Below are 18,456 nucleotides of genomic sequence, written 5' to 3' on the forward strand. Positions count from 1 at the left end.
TTCCTTTTCTTGCTGTCTTTCTCCCTGCCTTTCTCTGCATCCCTGGCTGCACCGGTGAATTCCTCTGAGAGCTTGCAGAGCTTGCCTCTTACCATGCCTCCATGGTTGTCTCTCCTTGGTATGTGGTCTGTCTTAAACTTGCAGTGCAAAATAAATCAGTACTGTTCAAGAAGTTTTGAATACATTGACAGCTGAGCCGTTAATGGAAGAGTTTTTCTGTTCTTCTGTTTTTTTCCCCATTTGCTTTCAGCTTGTTTAAGTTATGGGGCTAAATTTTATATTTTTATTCTTGTATAGATCAAGTGATGCTCTGAAAATTTAATCCACTGGGTTCATTTACTTTTCCTTATAGCGAAGTGTAGATTGTCAACCAAATTCACATTCATTCCCCTGGGAAGTTTACCTGGCTAAAAATACAGTGGTAGAATATTATTTTTAGAAGGATTTATTTATGAAGCATATAAATGGTCAGATTTTGTGTGTATTATTAGCCTGTTGGTACATCTTGTAACAGGAAGCTACTGGTTTTCCATTCACCAAGAGCTGGAATTCAGTCAAGCACTTGGCGCTTGTGTGCCTCTAATTTTATCTGTAAATTGCTCTTTCTGAAATAGTTTGTGGAAACATTCTCAGTTTCTTCAGTTTTGTAAATCGTGGGCGTGGAAATAATTGCTAAAACTTACAATAAACAAGGTATTTATTAAATAATTGAGAAAACAGTCACTTGTTATTTTAAATCCGGCTGAGATCCGAAGTTTTGCTGTGATTTCACCTTTTTTTTTCCCCCTTGAAAAGTATTTTTAGGTGTGTTATCCTTGGATTATTTTTCATTTTACTTTTGAGTTATTTTAGATTTGGAAGCAATGTGTGGGAAAACAATAAATGAAAGGAAAAAAATCTAACCTCTGGATATCAAAATATGCATTTACTATGACTTTTGCCCCTATGCTCGCTCAGTTTGGGACTGTGATTGCATCATGTTTTGAACCACAGTTCTGTTGGGCTGAGTGGTCCCATGCTGGAGTAGGGTCGTCTTGGAGAACCCTAGAGATGTTCCTGTTTTCCTCCAACACCAAGCTGTTCGCAACCAGGCTTCCTCGTGGATTGTGTTTGGTGGGCCAGCGTGGACAGCTGAGGGATGTTCATGTGGATGACGAGGCTTCGTTATGCTTGTGTAGATGAATGCAGCTATTGAGAAGCTTTTTTGCCTTTTCCTTGAGCTGTGCCCACTGTTAGAAATTACAGGTAACTGCAGTGCTGGTAAGCTAGGTATTGGCTTTGTGTGACAACTTTAAAGAGTGCAAGGGATCTCTTTCCACATCATATCTATTTCAGCCGTTCCTCAAATTATGACGTTAATTACAAGGAAGTCATTTTGAATCAGATTGTACAAGTGGCCTGGCAGACTGGCTTCCTCCGGTAGATAAAGCTATAATGATAAAGCTAGAATATTGTGCATTCAAGCTGATAGATTCGTGTCATGTCTTTCAGAGTCGGAAATCCTCCTTAGCTTTGCAGCATGGCGCAAAGCTGTGTTTTCCGTGAGAGCGGTATTTGTATGCTAGTGTCCGTGGTTAAAAGGCCTGCAACAGACGTGGAGAACACATTTATGTCTTCAAAGATTGGTTCACAGCTTTGATTATCACTAGTGGAGGCAGTAATTAATGGATTAGTCTGGTAAGACAGAACGGATTCAGTTACAAAGTGTTCTTCCTTTCAAAGAGTCTTAGAGACATTTCAGTCTTCAAAACTCATTTAAAAAACATCACATGTTACAAGATCAAACGTTTGTTGGCCACGCAAAGCAATTGCTTAGAAGCGGGTTTCTCCTTTTGCTCAATGACCATGGGTCAGTCTGCTTTTCAGAATGGGCACACGTCTTCCAGACTTGTCTGCAGCTTTATTGGGATGGAGTATTTTAGGAAAGAGTATTTTCAGCATTGCTGTGTCTTACTCCTTCAAGACGCTCTTGGAGCAAGGATCTGGTCATCCAGGGACATGAGTGAGAGGAGTGCTGCCAGGGTCTGTGTATTGCTAAGCTTGGGACTTGTGGTGAATTTGCTTTAATTTACGAAACAAAACCACTTGCTGCTTTTCAAGAGGGAAGAGCTGCGGTTGCCTAGGATCCCGTTTCTAAGCAGTCAGACACAAACTGACTCCGCAGCGATGAAGGGTTTGCTTTTGGTAACCTTGAAGAGGAAGCCCTTGGGCTTCCCTTGTAGATTTGGGACCACGTGGAATATTTGTTTTTATATGATTAAATACTTAAACTGCACAAAGGTGAAAACTGAATCTGTTTGTTGTAAGGAGCAGAAATATTTGAAAGAGGATCTCCTTGTGAGTGGACCTGTCATGATGGAAGCCTCTGCCACAAGCGAAACTAACCCAGGGTTTTTTCCTCTCCCTGCGGTTCCTTTTCACTGTGGTGCCGGTGGGAACACTGTGACCACGAAGACGAATTTGGAGATGTGGTGACTTTCTGCTTGTCTGTGGCTTCCCCTGGTGGGCAGGAGGTGCCCACAGCAGAGGGGAGCCCCTGGGGCCCCCAGGCCTTTAACATTCCCCAGGCCTTGAAGGGCCCCAGGCCTTTAATGGGACCCAGGCCTTGAAGGGCCCCTCAGCTGAAACTTCACCTTCTCGGCCCCAGCCGGATGAGTGAGTTGAGGTGCATTCCTCCTCGTTTCCTGCTGAGCCCTGGGATTCAATCGAGATGGGGCTGACACTGGGCTGTTATCCCCGTGCTCTGCACTGCGACAGCGGGTGTCAGGACTGCGCTGGGGACCAATCCCACCCCAGTTCGTGCAGGCTGCTGTGTCAGCAGCTGTGAGCTGACGGCATGTCAGCCTGCTCTGTGTTTGTTAGGCAGCACGAAGCAAAGAGAGATGTGAAAGCTCAGTGTTTCTCTGGCAAATCAATTAATTTCAGGTATTTTTGCAGTGAATTCTAGCTGCTTATATAGATGCATTTTCAACAAATAGAAGCTCTAGGCTGGGATTGTGCCTGTGCACATTTCTGCTACATAACAGTACTTGTGGTGGAAGGAGCCTCCTTCAAAGCAGCAGCTCATGAATAGCTGCAGAATCACTGAGTGACATTCACCTCCCTCCTCCTTTTTCTTCTCCCTGCAGCTGAAGCGGCAGGGCTTGGTTTGGCCAAGTCCTTTGCATCATTTATAGCAATGCTGTTAAATGCTGGACTGAAATGGATGGTAGCTAAGCTAATTTGCATGATTTAAAATGCCAGCTCGGTTTAATGTAGAGCAGCTGGTATATGCTTAACTCCTTCAGGAGAAAACTTAATACCTGCAGATCGCATTAACCAGGGCTACACTGTGTTTATTTATTTATTTTGCTGTCTCTTCCTCCTTTGTTTGCCAGGACGTTTGTAGGGATCTCTGCATTGCTGGGGAAGGGCTTTGCTCTTTATTGATATTTCTGCACCTCACGTTGCTCACAAAGGAAGGATTGGTCCTGCTGTGCATTGGGTACTTGTTGCAGCTTCTGAGCATCCAGTTACACTGACCTTAACGGATAGGACTCTGAGATGTGACATGATGAGGGATGGTGAGATTAGTTGGGAGAGGGACAGGTGTAGAGGCCTGGATTACATGGATTACTGCATACTCAATTTCTTAGGGTTAAATTTCAAGGTTGAAAATGGTTAATTCCGCAATTATGGAATTAGGACATGCCATTGCTCTGGGGCTGAGCAGGCAGCCAGAGTCATCTTGTGACGGAATGAAGAGTGGAGGATCAAAGAATTCCTCTGCTGCCCTGAAACAATTAGCGCAGCCGCACTAAGAGGAGGGAAGGAGCGTAATCTTTTAATACCAACCCTCCTCAAAATTGACCTTGTCACAGGCAAATTGTCTTGCAGACAGGCAGGTGTACGATCATGCCATTCTGACAGTGCCAGAAAGGCCAGTCAAAATCCTCTCACCTTTCCAACAGCAGTGGGCTCTCATGTGCTGAAGGGCTCCGGATGTGTGTTTGAGTGAAATGTGAGGTGCTGGGCAGTGCAGATGGGCTTTACGAAGCCAAAGCTCTTTCCTTAAAGAGGTTACAATGCAACTTTCTCTTCCTCCAGCAGGTACTGATTCTCTTGAGCTGTGAATTCAGCTGAGGTTTCTCATGGAGCAGCATGTTCAGGTTTCCAGTTCTGAAGACCCGTATTAGTTTCACACAAATTGTTAGGCTAGAGGGGAAATGTTTCTGTTCGTTTCTGTTGGTGTGTAAATCCTTCAGCATTGTATCTCAGGTTCCAATATGTCAGTTGCCCTGTATAAACCTTTGTGCTAGAAGATAGCCTGTAGTTACTCAGTTGGCATCAAAGCTTTTATTTAGTGTGTGGACCATGAAAGTCCCATCCATACACCACAAAGACTACGTCTTCCTGAGCGGAAACTGTTTTGTTGGGAAGTGACCCCTAAGAAGATAACTTCCTGTAATCTTCCATGAGTGTAGACAGACAAACTGCCCCTCGTGAGGAGATACTTCATTATTTTGTTTCGCGTTGTCCACGTGTGAGATCGTTAGCGTGCCTGCATGTTGTGGGAGATGATGGGCCTGTTCTGTACAGTCAAATTGCTCGTCTTGTGGTGTATTTACACACTACATGCATACATATGTATCTTAACCAAGAGAAATAAGGGACACCTTTATTCAACCCAGTTGATCATCTGAATGTTTTTGATGTACAATAAGCAAATCAGTTTAGTCATTTGAGAAAAGATCTGATAATAATTACTGTTAAAGGCAGAAGCTTATTTAATCAAATATTTATTTACTTATTTAATCAGGAAATGGCAAATGGCAGGAGCCATTTTGTGAGATGGTCTACAAGGTGCTGTTGTAGCTGGGATAGAGCAGTGTAGTTTAGACTCCAGCAAATCATTTTGTTTGTATCTATCGGGTCCAAATCTAGGCTTAAGGAATGGAAGAAATTAGCTGATGAGGGAGTAAATCCTTACCAACTATGCCACTTGGATGATCTTAAGTGTTGCCTGTTTTGTCTTTATAACTAAGGGATAAGGGTATTTCTTTTAATGGTGTTCTGTTGATGAATGCAAATTGTTCAGGGATCCAGGCCTGACCTCTTACGCTTTGCATTCCTCACTGTTTTCCAACACCTATATTTGGAGCCATGCATTTCTGCCAAGGAGCATTTCAGAGCTGAGACAGCTGGTAAGGTGCAGTGGTGAGCATGTGGGCCTCAGAGACCACGCGGAATTCCACCAGAGGCCATCCCTGTGGCTGCAGATAGGTCACCAGCTGCCACTGCTGGGGTTTGTCACTGGCAGCTTCCTTATCTTGCAGGTGTTCTGTGCAGATAAATCCATTCTAATTTCAAGCAGCTCAGGTAAAGTGATACCTGGAGCCATGGAATTACCTTAAATAGCTAACTCTGTGACTATTAAGCCTTCGAGCTTCAGTGTGATCTACTTTTTCCTTATCATTGATGTTTTTTTTTTCCTTGAGTCAGAGCAAGAGATGCTTGATTTGAAATCCCTTCCACTAGCATTTTGTGGATTTTAACAAAAATTGTGAAGGTTCAAGGCACATCATTGCCTCTTTGTTAGGCAAAGGCTCTCAGCTCTAATCAAGTGCTTTCTATAAGCAGCAACAACAAAACAGTTAATGCTTTAACGCTGAAAATATTTTAAAGAGAAGAGTTGAAGACCTGCACACGGCATTTCAAACCATAACGAGGAGTTTGTGGGCTGTGGGTTACCATCTGCACTCCACGTCGATGCCATCTGCCTGCAAGCAGAAAATCACCAGCGGAGAAAATAGTAGGATGTCCTGCAATTATGAAGCCACAAAACCACCAGTTACGTGTGAAGACCTGGTGAGATCTGCGGTGAAATCCAAGCCTTTGGTAGTCTGATAGAGACTGACAGGGCAGTGTGAGAAAGACAGGCCGCTGGCATTTCGAGGGACTGAACAAGAAGTATTGCTGCATGAGCTGCATCGTTAGTGGAAGCGAGGAATCTGCAGAGTGTTAATTCGTAGCATGTAACGCTGTAAACTGAGAACTATCTGTGAAGGCTGAAATTATGCTAATTTATGCAGTTCACATTGCTACTGCAGGTTATAAATAGCTCAGTTTCTAGAGAGCTAGTGCTGCTGTATTGCTGCGCGTGGCAGGTTGACTTTGTGTTTAGCTTTGCAAATTTTAGCAGCTTGAACACAGAGCAAAACCCTGCTTCCGTGGTCTTTTTATGTGAAGGTCCAGCCAGTTTGACAGCGCTGCATCCCTTCCATTCAAGAGACTGAAAGGAAAACAGTCCTATGGCTTAGAAATGGCACGGAGGTATTAGTGGGTGCTGTGAATAGCCTGTGCCTGAAGGCCAGAAGAATAGTTCGGATTAAAGTGTGTTTGGGGTTTCTTCATAGCCAGTTTTGTTTTGCAGGGCTTGACACCCGTCACTCAGAGGCGCAGTGCTTGGAAGTCCCTGCGGGAGGCATTTGGCTTGCCTCCTGCCACCATACCCATCATTTTCGGGGTGTTCGGGACACAGGAAGCAAGAAGAGGGGAGAAAAAAAAGCCCCATGTTAAAACCAAGTTGTCATATTTGAGTTGACTTTCCAGTGAGTGGGTGAGAAGTGTGAAATAACAAGTATATCGCAGCTAGAGTCAGTGGGTAATCTCATGTTCTTATTTCTTATTTTAAATTTTGAAGGAGCTAGGATATATCTAGTAGTTAAAATCATAATGTTACTTGATGAACAAAATTGCAGGCGATGCTGGAACTGGTTTGAAAGACCAAAGTGACGTGAGACAAAAAGTCATGACGTGTAATGTGCATTTGAACAGCTGTTCTTCTGACACAGCAATTGCAGTGTGCTTTGCCTACCAGGAGAGAATCTTACCAAAGGTTTTACATCTGCATGGAGAAATCCTTGGCATCCTAAGGATGAATGAGCCCCATTTTAGAAGCCTAGATTGATGGGTAGAAGCCAAGAAAACTAAATTCCTGCTTTTCTTCCACCACCTTCTAGTGTCTTTAGTCATGCTTCTTTTCCCATTCTCAGGATATGACTTTTGATAACGTGTTAATGCTTCAAGCCCTGCTACCATTAGCGAACATGTTTTCACACTTTGCAGCTGGCTCCTTCCCTTTCCCTCCCAGTCAGCTCGCTCAGCTTTTCATGACTAAGCTGCATTAGCCTCACGGCTGTTTCTAATCAACCTCAGAAGCCACACATGTGAACTGTGCCTGCCTGCTTTTTCCCAGTGCAACCCAGCAGTAGGGAAAGTCAATGTGGAGAGCGGACTCGTGCTGAAAGAACTGAGAGGTTTGAGGTAGGTGGCCTGGAAGGAGACCAAGGTCTTATTTCTCTTCTGGGCTGCTGCACTGCATGGAGCTGGTAGGTTTTTATTATTTATAATGTACATCTAAACTGGTTAATAAATTGCAGGTGAAACAACACACACAGCAGAGGAGCGTGTACTTCATGTACTCCGTTTAAAATAATCAGTTCTTTGTAGATGGTTAAAATGCTAAATCAGGTGAGGAATGACCACTAGCTTCTAGCAGCAGCCACTGTCCTGTGCCACCTCTCCAGTAGCTGCTGCAGAGATGTGGCCTGCTTTGCTGAGCTACTGTTGCCACCTGGTGGTGGTGAGCAAAACAGAGGGAGACTCGATCAGTTTACGTGCCCTCCCATCAGCTGAATGGCATTACGTAGTTGCTGAGCATCAATTAGAATTATTCCAGATACACACGGATAATTCTCCCAATTAGGAGAAAGCTCCACTGTACTTCATGGCCTGCATGCATTTGGTGTGTAGACAGTGCTGTAAAAATAAAAAGATAATGGTGAATAAAGGAGCCTGCCTGCTGAATGTGGATGGCTTTTGGATTTCTCCTAACTGATTGTGCTGCACCTGATTTGTGAGTCCAACGGCACAACGTGATGGAGGTCCAGCAGGAGGTACCGTGGTGCCATCCCAGCTTGATCTCAGAGAAGCATCTGGTCTGATGGTGCATGGAAGCAGAGCTCATGAATATCTCTGAACTGCTTCAGAACAGCCCAGCCGCTGCATTACCAGGGCAAATTTGATTTCCGTAAGTCATTAGTATCTTATCTTAGTGAAATTAGTAGATCGTTATCAAATGATGACGTTTTGCACTTAATGTAAGTGACTTAATTGTCCTTTCCATGTACAGAGTTTTATTGTGATCCCTTTCCTGGGGGAGGATACATATAAACTGTACTGACAAAGGAAGAAGAGAGATCCCTGCTCAGCCAATCCTGTTCCTGACAGAGCCACATTCTGTACCTTAATCTGCACATTTGGTGTCTCTACAAAACACGGGCATCTGCTGGAGTATCTCAGAGCTTCATCGTGTTTTTCGGCTAATTACTGCCAGAGGTTAATTGCTATGAATCTTCCAGGCAGCACTTAAGAGCTAAGGTCGTTTTGGTGCATGGAAATTGGGTCTGACCTCCAGGAGGAGTCTGACACAAATGGTTCCTTCGCTTTGTTTTAGCAGCCATGTGCTATGCTGCAAAACCTGTATTTCTGGGGAAAGTGTCAATCCTCTGAAGCCTCGAGCATTTCCTTGGGATTTTGGTCAGGGAATTGGAAGCCTCATTGTATCTTTTGCAATGAAGGAGGATCACTGCAAGACAAACGTACTTTGGACAGCTGTCACTGTATCACCTTTGAGTTCCCAAAGAAGCATCCCAGGATTAGTGCAAGCGTAACACCCGTGGGACCCCTCTGCACCCAGCAGAACGTGCTCCAACAGAGGCTGAGCCCACGGCAGGGCAGCACACCTGGTATGAGGTCTCTGAGATACTGTCTAGGTAGGCAGCTCCTCACACAGGGATACAGAGCCCTTGTAATTTTGACTTTTTTTCTCCCCTTAGTGAAGTCCTTTCCAGTTTGGTTTTTAGCAATGCAGTTGATAAGGCTGAGAGCTGATTTTACAGGATCTGAAATATGTCTGAATGCATCACTTCCCTCGCAAACGTCAAATGCAGGTTTCACTCTGTTCTTTCAGCCTTCCTGTTAGACACTCTGCTGCAAGAGGCTGTTCTGCCTAGAAAGTATCATTATTCTGTTAACTTGCCGTCCTGTATTGTTATGAAGGCTTATTTGATTTCTAGGCTGATTAGCAGTAATCACAGTTTTGCCTAGAAGCAGTTAAACCAGCAGGAAGCAGAACAGTCTTTTTGTTCCTGTCAGTTTTTAACAGTTCCAATTATTAGTATTTCATGAAATAGAAGCCAGGCCTTGTTTTTCTCATGTGTAATCGGTCTGTTTCTTTTTTTCCCCCCAGTTTGTACATGCCTGATCCCTTCAGTATTTGCAGAATGGATTGTTTAATGGCAGTACAACACACGTGGGAAAGCATAACACATTTCCAAACCGTGAGAGTAGAACACAAATTCTGGAGGGCGTGCTGAAGCCAATGCCACGTTTTTTCCCAGCTCTGTTCTCTCCCCCTCTCCTTCCATGTCCTGGACTTTGAGGAATTAAAACTCGAGGGACTCAAAGCTTCCTCAGTGCTGTGGTGGTGGTTTGGATCTTGGAGGGTGGGGAAGTGGAAAGCTGCTCCTTTGGGTCTAAGCACTTGGAGGGTAAACCAAGGAACATTAATAATATTTATGCTCAGAGGAAAATTAATGGACTCGCTCTCAGGTTGGTTTATTTTCACTAGTCACTGCAGCAAGGTGCACTGATGGTTCTGGTCGTGAGCATTCCTACCTCTCTTTTGGCCAGATTCTGTACAAGAACTGTAGCAAAGAAGAGGAATGTGTCTGAGCACTTAATGGAGGTAAATTCTAACATCAACACTGCGTAAATGAAGAATGGCATCACTAATACCAATAGACACCCACTGTCTTAACAGTGTTGCATTCAGGCCCCTGATATCAGTGGGGATGTTCACGTCAGGCAGCCCGGTTTAATCCTTTATTTTCATGTAGATAGTTTTGTTGAGACCCCTAAAAGTTCAAGGGCATGATGCCATCAGGAAAAAAAAATTGGAGTGCAAAGATAACGTTGAGAACCCTTCAGAAAGTTCCATCTTGCCTTTGATTTCAGAGCTAAAGCTTTTTATTTTGTCAGAGCAGCAAAGTAGCCTCTGAAAAATGAATCCATCTCCTGTTGAAAATATAGAGTAATTAGATTTTTGTCTTGTAGGGAACAAATCTCATTCCGTGGTTGGTATTCTGCTTCCTGGATTCATTACGAAGAATTTTGTCTTTGCTATTGCATGTTTAAAAGAGCATGGCAGTACAAAGAGGCTTCATGCAGACCTGAAGATCTCTTCCTCTCATGACGCATACTGCTGTAGCATGCAAGGCTTAGCAGGCAATGTGTAGAGCTTTTTATTATTTATCTAATTTTTAAAATAACTTTCAAAAATAACACAGTGGTTGCAACTGGCACATTTTAGGATATTCAAAGCACAGTTGGACACTTTTAAAATCTGTTAAACAGCTTAAAAGCAGTACTGCGGTCTCCTCAGGGCATGGCCCGACACTAGGGAAAGAATGTTTAATGAAAATAAAACAATCTTGTCAAATGTGTAATTTTATGTAATGAAACAGGCACGATTCTTTGCTGCCTTGCAGCTTATGTAGTTGCTAGTTACACAAGGTGGATATGAATTCCAAGTGCTGTTAAGGGGGTCAAACTTCAAAGCAAAGAGGAACCAGAATCACACCCGATGTATTTTAATTGGATTTTTCTTTTCAGATGATCATTGTCATGTACATTCTGAATAGACCTGTAACAATTTTAGTATTGAGGCACAGAGCTAATTAGACACCCAAGTAATGAGAAATAGTGTAATTAGGAGGGAAAAAAATATAGCCTTGTATTCTTGTGTGACTTTATGGCTAGAAACCTATTAACTTTTTATTAGGTGAACCCTACACAAAATGCTAATGTTATATTCATGAATAGGCATCTTAAATTAGTATTTATAAGTAAGTTATCCTAGTAAATGCTAATTAGTTATTCAAATCAGACTAGGCTGCAAATCATAGTCTGGGTGCAGTCAATGAGGGGAGTGGATTAAAGCAATTAGTTAGCACTTTGTTTGCTCCTGTGATGTAAAATAGGCAGTCTTCTTTTTAGAGTGATTTGAGGTAGGCTGGAAAACAGTCGTAAAACTCCTTTTGACATTCATGGGCTCAGGATGTGCTCTGTTCCATAGTGCAACATTGAGCTCAGCAGGCTGCTTCTGGTTGCTCGTGATGGGGGCATGCTGGAGGTTCTTTCTGTTCATTCACTTGATCGTATTTTCAGATACAGAAAAATAACAGTTAGCCACGGGAGTGATTCTTAATGATGATACTATATGGGAAAATAAGATTGCTTTTTAAACCTGTATTTGCTGCTGTTTGCTAGTTTAATAATCCATCCAAAACAAAAGCTAAGTTGATGAACTTTTACAGAAGAAACTTGTGTTTATTTTCAGCAGAGTGACCATCCCTTTAGAAAGCTCAGAAGCACTGAGCATCAACTTTGGAGACTAGAATTGCTTTTCTTAGACATGAGTGATCAGGGGCCTTACCTAGGCAGCCGATCATTTGCTTTCCCTTTTGAGAAATCTTTTCATTGCAAAGCAGTTTTCATTTCTACTTGAGGTAGCGTAAAGTACACTTCCATGGTGAACGTCACTGTTTTATTTATTTGCCGTGAGTAATTTGGAGCAATAAGATGCTTACTGAATTAAAGTTGTGTGTTCTTTTATGGGACGTGTTTCAGAATAGTTGTTGAGGGATCCTTTGTTAATGCAGCTTTATCCATAGGCTTTTGCTTAAACACTTTTTTATACTGTTTAGCATCAGTTTAAGAAGCATAGCTTAGTTAGTTTCAAATTATTGTCAGTGTTAAGGGTGCTTTGGCAAAACCTCAGCGGAGGCACAGTAAGTCGCTTCGTTCTGCCTTGAATCTTTTTATTATGGAATCAAGAATGGCTCTCAAATGTATTAAATCAGCCTAATTCTGTTTGATATCATGGTTTACATTTTTCTACAGAAACATTAAGTGATGCTAACCAGCGTTTTTAGACTTTAAAAGTGTGTGCTGTGATTCAAAGTTTATTGAGTTATGTCTCCAGAGAAAAAAAAGCTGGGTTCAAGAAAGTCATTAGCTTACTAGGTGACTTTCTGTGCATCCTAGCACTTAATGGCATGTATAGATTTGATTATATATTGAATGATCTGTTATGGATATGACCTCCAGAAGGAGGTAGAGGTTCTTCCTCCACCCTCACTGATCTGGGAAGGAAAGCAGCGGCTTCATTGCATTTATAAAATGGCAAAAAGCTTGAACAGTGTTCCGCCTCACTGGCACTCTTTCAGAGTAGACAGTAGTTACATCTTTCCATCTTTCATAACTATCATTTCTTCAATGATTTTTAGTTCTGCATCTATTATTTCAAGCTGCTGCAGAAAGTGTGCAAGGTTTTTAATCATGTGTAATTAACCCAACCTTTCATAATGAGGTCTCTGGCCTGTGGAGATGGCCATGGAGTTTCCAGAGGGGAAGGAGAGCGCCTTGGACTCTGATCTGTCCTCTTGGCCACTAGAATGGGGCTGTGTGGATGGAGGTATGTTGTGTATGGCTCATGGAATGGCATGGGAATGAGGAGATTTATGTGTCTTCTGTGCGTTATATCACCTCTAGAACAATAATGTTTTTGGGAGTAGCTGGATGTCAGTACCATTCTACAGTATCCTGTTTCATCACCTCTTTAAACTTCATCAGGTCTCTAGAACTTGGTCCTTCCTCTGAACTTCTATGTGGTGGAAACTGCAGGGCATATCAGGTCACGCAGAGTGATAGTGGTGGAGCTGGGAGCATGACCTGGGATTACATTCAGAAAGTCATAATCCAAAGAGAGAATTTTGGAGTACAGTCCCAAGAAGGCTTTCTTGGGAAAGCTGCCCCTGTGTTGCCATCTCCAGACCATGAGAAGATGCTAAATGTTAAGGTTGTTTTTTTTTGGTTGTATCCTGCCTGAAAACTCCTACAAGTAGACAAGTGCTGTTATAAACTACGTCTTCCCTTATGCTCTTGGGTAGAGAAGTGAAGAGAGGGATGTAGAGAGACAGGAGTCTGGGAGAGCTCCCTGTGGTCCCTGGCTCCTTGGTGGCTCCTGTGATTCTGCCAGAGGAGCTGGCTGCTCTCCATCCCTGGGCAGCCTGCTTGATCACAGCAGCGTGGCTGAACAGTATCCAGCATGCCATGACTTCTGTCCTGTTCTTCAGCAGCTTTTTCCACTACGTGGTGTGCTGGGTCAACAGATTAACGGTTAAAAAAACAACAACAAAGCATCAAGTACTTCTTGGTCAACTGAGGAGCTCTGGGGTACAATCAGACTAGAACTTGCGATGGAGCACAGGAAGCTTTGCATTGCCGCGTTGTTCCTTTTCATTCCTGGAGGCGGCTGGCTGTTCCATTTGGCTGCTGGCACAAGCTAGGCGATAGCAGAGATTATAGCAGCATTCGATTTGTGTTGATATGATACGTGCATGGGAGGAAGGCAGGTCAAAGCGTGTTAAAAAACAGTGACCTGGCCCTAACGGTGTAAAATTACCAAGCTGACATTAAAAAAAATGACTGAATTGGCAGTGCCTAGTTTCTAAAACATAGTTCCGTGCGTGGGGGTTCTCATTTAATCCCGTACTCATTAGAGGAGTACTGAGCAGCAGGTAAGAAGACAATAAATGTGGTAATTCAGTCTGACCTCCTCTATAAAACAGTCCACGTTACTTCTCCTGAACAACTTCCATCTTTTAATTTATGTTATAATCTCTTATTTGCCCATATTCTTCTCCGACAGATGGAATAGATTGAGCTTTCTGCATCTGCTCCTGTGCTATGCATTTTGTAGTCCTCAGGTCATTCGTGTGACTCTTCTCTGAAGCCTCTCCAAAAGTCAGTAATCCCATGGAACGGCTGCAAACATACCAGCGTTAAATACAGTGGCCAACAAAGCCTGCTTCTGCTGGATAACCACCTGCTCTTTGCAGATCCCCTCATCTTTCATCTTTGCCGAATTCATGGAGAATCCTCTGCTCTGTGACGTTCTCAGTTTTCTGGTTTGTATTTGCCATATTTGAATACGTCTTCGTGGCTGTTGTCAGCAGGCATGAGGTTCTTTAACGGTGATTTTTCTCCCATTAATTATGTGCCACCTCCAAGTTTCATGAGTATTCTGTGGCCTCTTGCTTGGAAAAGTAGGACCTAAAATGACTGCTGTGAAACCCAGTCAGGCTGCTTGTTTTCTGAATTTCCTTCTGTGCTGTACTTTTAAAGCATCTAGCTCACTTGCAGTCCAGCTGATACACGTCTTTGGGTGTGTCATGAGAGATGAAGGCCATCAAGGCCATCTCATCTCCCCCTCTTAAACATGGGCATGCAGTACAAGCTGTCTTGCAGTCGTCTAGAACCTCCCAACAATTGCTGGCTATCGAGGGTTAACCATTTGGGGAGATCTTTTGTTGAGCCTCTGACACTGCTTGATATAAAACATCTAACCTAGCGGTGTAGAAAATGATTAATTCTAGCCATCTTTCTGGTTGGAAATTGTCAGAAGTACTATTACTACTGACAATAATGAAACGCTGCTGTGCCCAAGCAGTAATCATAACTGGCTCTCGTGTGATTAAAAAGCAAAAGTAACAGTCAGTACAGGAGTGTGACTTTGTTTAATGGCTGTGGAGCAGGCTGTTAGCACATATTTTTCATAGGCAAACAATGGCTGATTAGTTACCGGATTTCCCCGAGCTTTCTTTATAGTAGAGTGTTTCGCGGACAATGACTGTATGAACTCCATTCATTCATAATGTCTCCAACACCTGTTTCCTCCTGTTTTTTTCCAGCAGCTCTGTTTGGAAAGTACCGGGAGCCAGAACTGGGTCTTGTTAGTGCTGGGTGTGCTGCAGACCCACGTGTTGCTCTGTCACTGAGGGCTCACGAGTGAATAACAGGATTGTTTAGCACATTAATAGAGATATTTAGATGCCCATTAGAGCTCTCAGTCGTGTCCTTTCATGAAGGTCTAACTTAGCTCTAGGTTAACTAATATTTTCTCCATCCCTTTCACTCTGTCAAGGGAACCTGAAGGAGAGAGGTGGATGAAAGGCATCTCCGTTCTTTCTTTTTGAAAGAAGAAATAAATTCCAGTGACACCTGGCAATGCCATGGGGATGCTGCAGATCTTCATCCCAAACCGAGACCGAGTTAGGAAAATCCATTATGCAAAAAATTCTAAAAGAAGCACTGTTTTTAATTAAAAATATTAATTTTAACAGTAGCGTGGAGGCACAGAACTTGCAGTCTAACCTCAGAGGAGCTTTGGTCCATTGTAGGAATATTTCAGACTGATGAAGTGAGAGCATCTCTGCCCGTACTCAGCATGCTCAGTTGACCTGTAAGGGATAATGTGGGAAAAGAATTCCAAAACTGAGCCACAACTCAGTTAATGTGAAAAGAGATGACAAACTGTACTCAGAGAAATGAGACTGGTGGTCAGCTGCAGAGTCATGAAAGCCCATGTCCTTCAGCCATATCTGGCCTTCTCATCTGCCTGTTTCTAGCTGGGCCCCTCTCTGAGGTTTTGGATCTGCCTCCTTCCCCGTGCAGTGAAGCAGTATAAAAAGGTCACAAAAAAGGAGTTTCTTGCTGCAGTGGGAGACAGGAAAATGCCATTTTCTTTGCTTCTCACAACCCCTCGTTCCAGCACTAGGTTAGAGCTGAATTTGGCCGCACAGTGTGGCAGAGCCAACCATGAACAGCCCGTCAGAGGCTTAGGATGTGTCTGAGCCTACCTTGGCTGGGAAGGCCTGGGGATGTTCCCACCGTGTCAGCGTCCTGGGGGGGACACATTCAAACCCATCTAGCAGAGAGCAGCCCCTGTGAGCTCCGGTGCGGTGCTCTGACAGAATTCTTTCACAAATCCTCTGGGCTTGGCGTCCAGGCGGTTCTCTGAGCGCATTCATTCCCTCGCTCATTCATGGCTTTGTCAGCAGGTCATTGTGTGAGCCTGCGACCCTCCTGGTGACCATACCTCTTCTGTTCCAGCCCCCCAACGGGCTATGACCTTCCCCTGCGCTGAATGCGGTACGAGTGACCTTTCGGTGGGGTGCCTGCTCGTGTGGGGGCTGACTGGGAAGAAGTGGCTGCGCTTTGGGCCGTGCTGACATGAAGCGAAATAACAAGAGTTCTTTATTCTCGGGAAGGGATTCGAGTTTTATGTCCATCGTTCAAATGTAACCTGTCAATATAAAATGTTAAACTCATTCAACGTGTAGCTCTTTATCCATACCTAGCTAGTCAAGCTGCCGAAGTTGGGAGCCTGGAGTGAGGAGCCTCCTCCTTGGGGAGGGCAGTCCCTCCCTGCCTGCAGCCAGCAGAGCTGTCTTTACCTGAGTCACAATTCATATTTGGAGGGAGGGAGGAGAACGGGTGGCCTGGGGAATTGCTTCAAGTAAGTCTGGGTTTTTTTCTCTTTTTTTTTTTTTTCCCCTGTAACTCCCTGTCATTCATGGGCTGCAGGCCAGGGTGAGATGTGAGCCTTCCTGCAGGGCAGTGCCTTCTCGGGGCTGTTACCAGGGCAAGGTACCTCTATTAGGCTGGGTATTAGGAAACATTTCTTCTCAGAAAGAGCAGTGCTGTCCTGGCACAGGCTGCCCAGGGAGGTGGTGGAGTCCCTGTCCCTGGGGCCGTTCCAGAACCGTGGGGATGTGGCACTGAGGGATGTGGTTGGTGAAGGTGGGTTGGGCTTGGGGATCTTGGAGGTCTTTTCCAACCTTAATGATTCTGTGATGCCTCCGAGGAGCAGGCAAGGAATTTCAGAGGGATGCGAGAGAAAAGGTGGGGGCTGCTCTGGGTTTTGCAGACTCTTAATAGCTGTACCTTCAATACAGAAAGTGTGGCGTAGTGTAGTACTTGCTGCCAGTACAGCCCTTCTGGATCTTCAGAATACTCCTACTAATCTCTTGAGACGCAATGCTGGTGCTCCTGATGTTGATCAGCGGTGTTCCACGTGTTGAATCACTTCTCCATTTCTCCCTTTCCCTTTATGTAGTCCTTTCCCGTTCAGCAAATGAGATATAACCAGAAATCCAAGCGGCAGCAGCCGAGTTTGCACTAAATGCTGATAAAGACTGCTGTGCCCTTAACAAACTTTGCAGAAATCCCTTGCAGTTCTCTGCCCTGCCTCGGACCGTTCCCTTGCGCTCCGGCACTCCCAAAGCCGCCGCTCGCTCAGAGCTCCGCTCACTTCTCGGTGCGGCCGCCCATTGGAGAAGCGACGGCTTTCAGCTCCCTCCCGCGCCGACTTTCCCAGCGCCCCGTCCCCCGCAGGGCTGAGGGAGCCCCTTCCCCGGCGAGGAGGGGCTGCAGCCTCCAGGAGGGAGCGCGGGGCTGGGCTGACCCCGCGGCATGGCCGGCCCCCACCTGCGCGCTGCAGCCGGACCGGGACGCGTAGCGGGCGCCGCGCTGCCGCAGGTGCTCGGCTGCGGACATGAGCGCGATGCTGTGGCGCTGGGAGCACAACACCACCACCATGAAGCTGGTAAGGATTTCCAAACAAAGCCTTTCCGAGCCGGAGCGTACTGATGGATGGAGAAATTCCGGTTTCTATGGAGACCGCAGGCATTTGGACAGCACTTTTCTTTTTCGCGTTACTAAGCCGGAGCTTTGTCCGGGCGAGGTAGCCCTCCTGTAAGTAAGGAAATAGCCGGGCTGGGGCTGCTTAGCAAGAGAGCTGTGGCTGGGTCTCTGCTCTGCCGCTGGTCCTTGGGGCTGCGTTAGGTTCTTCTGCGTGTTTCATCTCTGTCGTTACGCTCATTTATAAGACAGAGCCGGAACGCAGATTGCACGGATAGCTCTCTCCTCACCTCCTGTTATCTGTCTTTTTCACACTTTCTTCCTGAAAACAGTTTCCCCTCTCTTCCAGTCCTACTAGAATAATTCTATTGTCTGTCAACAGAGAGCGTTTTGGGGTTCTGTTTGTTGGTTGATTTAATCCCAAATTCCTGGTATTTCTTCCCAGAGAAGTTAAACAAAACCTGAACCCCGTTCCCTGGGGTTTCAACGATGAAAATTACAGCTTGATGTGGTTTCCATAGGAAAGATTTCCTGAGAAGTTTCTCGTGGAAAGTATGGGTTTGTTACAGCTCTGGTCTGCCATCTCGATAAATAGGAACTATTTTGAAATCCATGCGGGAGACAAAGGTGCCCAGCACCTCTTGATATCAGGCTCTGCAATCATAAAAAGAAGTATAGTCATTTACCAAATTCTGTTTTGAAGTACTTTCCTCGCAAGGGACGATGTGATGAACACATCTCGTTTAAGGAGCAGTCTGCTTTTGGTAGACAGACGGCTCCTTGCACAGGATCAGATATTTCACGCATGAGTACCTGCAGGAATAATGAGCTGGGAGCTGCCAGGGGAAATATGCAGCGTGGTGTGGG

The 18,456-nt window shown here is 44.7% G+C and overlaps 1 protein-coding gene across 10 annotated transcripts in view; it reads left to right on the top strand.

Moving 5' to 3' along the window:
- NAV2 (neuron navigator 2) overlaps positions 1-18,456 on the top strand; it is a 334,129-nt gene that overhangs the window by 150,379 nt on the left and 165,294 nt on the right. The window contains exon 1 of one of the 10 annotated variants that reach the window (XM_021401013.1): positions 17,189-17,554. The exons of the other annotated variants lie outside the window; for them this stretch is intronic. Coding sequence (XP_021256688.1) covers positions 17,504-17,554 — 51 coding nt within the window. The 5' untranslated portion in view covers positions 17,189-17,503. Of the gene's footprint in view, positions 1-17,188; positions 17,555-18,456 lie in introns of those variants that run through there. 10 annotated transcript variants of the gene reach the window in all.

This window comes from Numida meleagris, chromosome 6 (genome assembly GCF_002078875.1).
Source record: "Numida meleagris isolate 19003 breed g44 Domestic line chromosome 6, NumMel1.0, whole genome shotgun sequence".
Classification (NCBI taxonomy): domain Eukaryota; kingdom Metazoa; phylum Chordata; class Aves; order Galliformes; family Numididae; genus Numida; species Numida meleagris.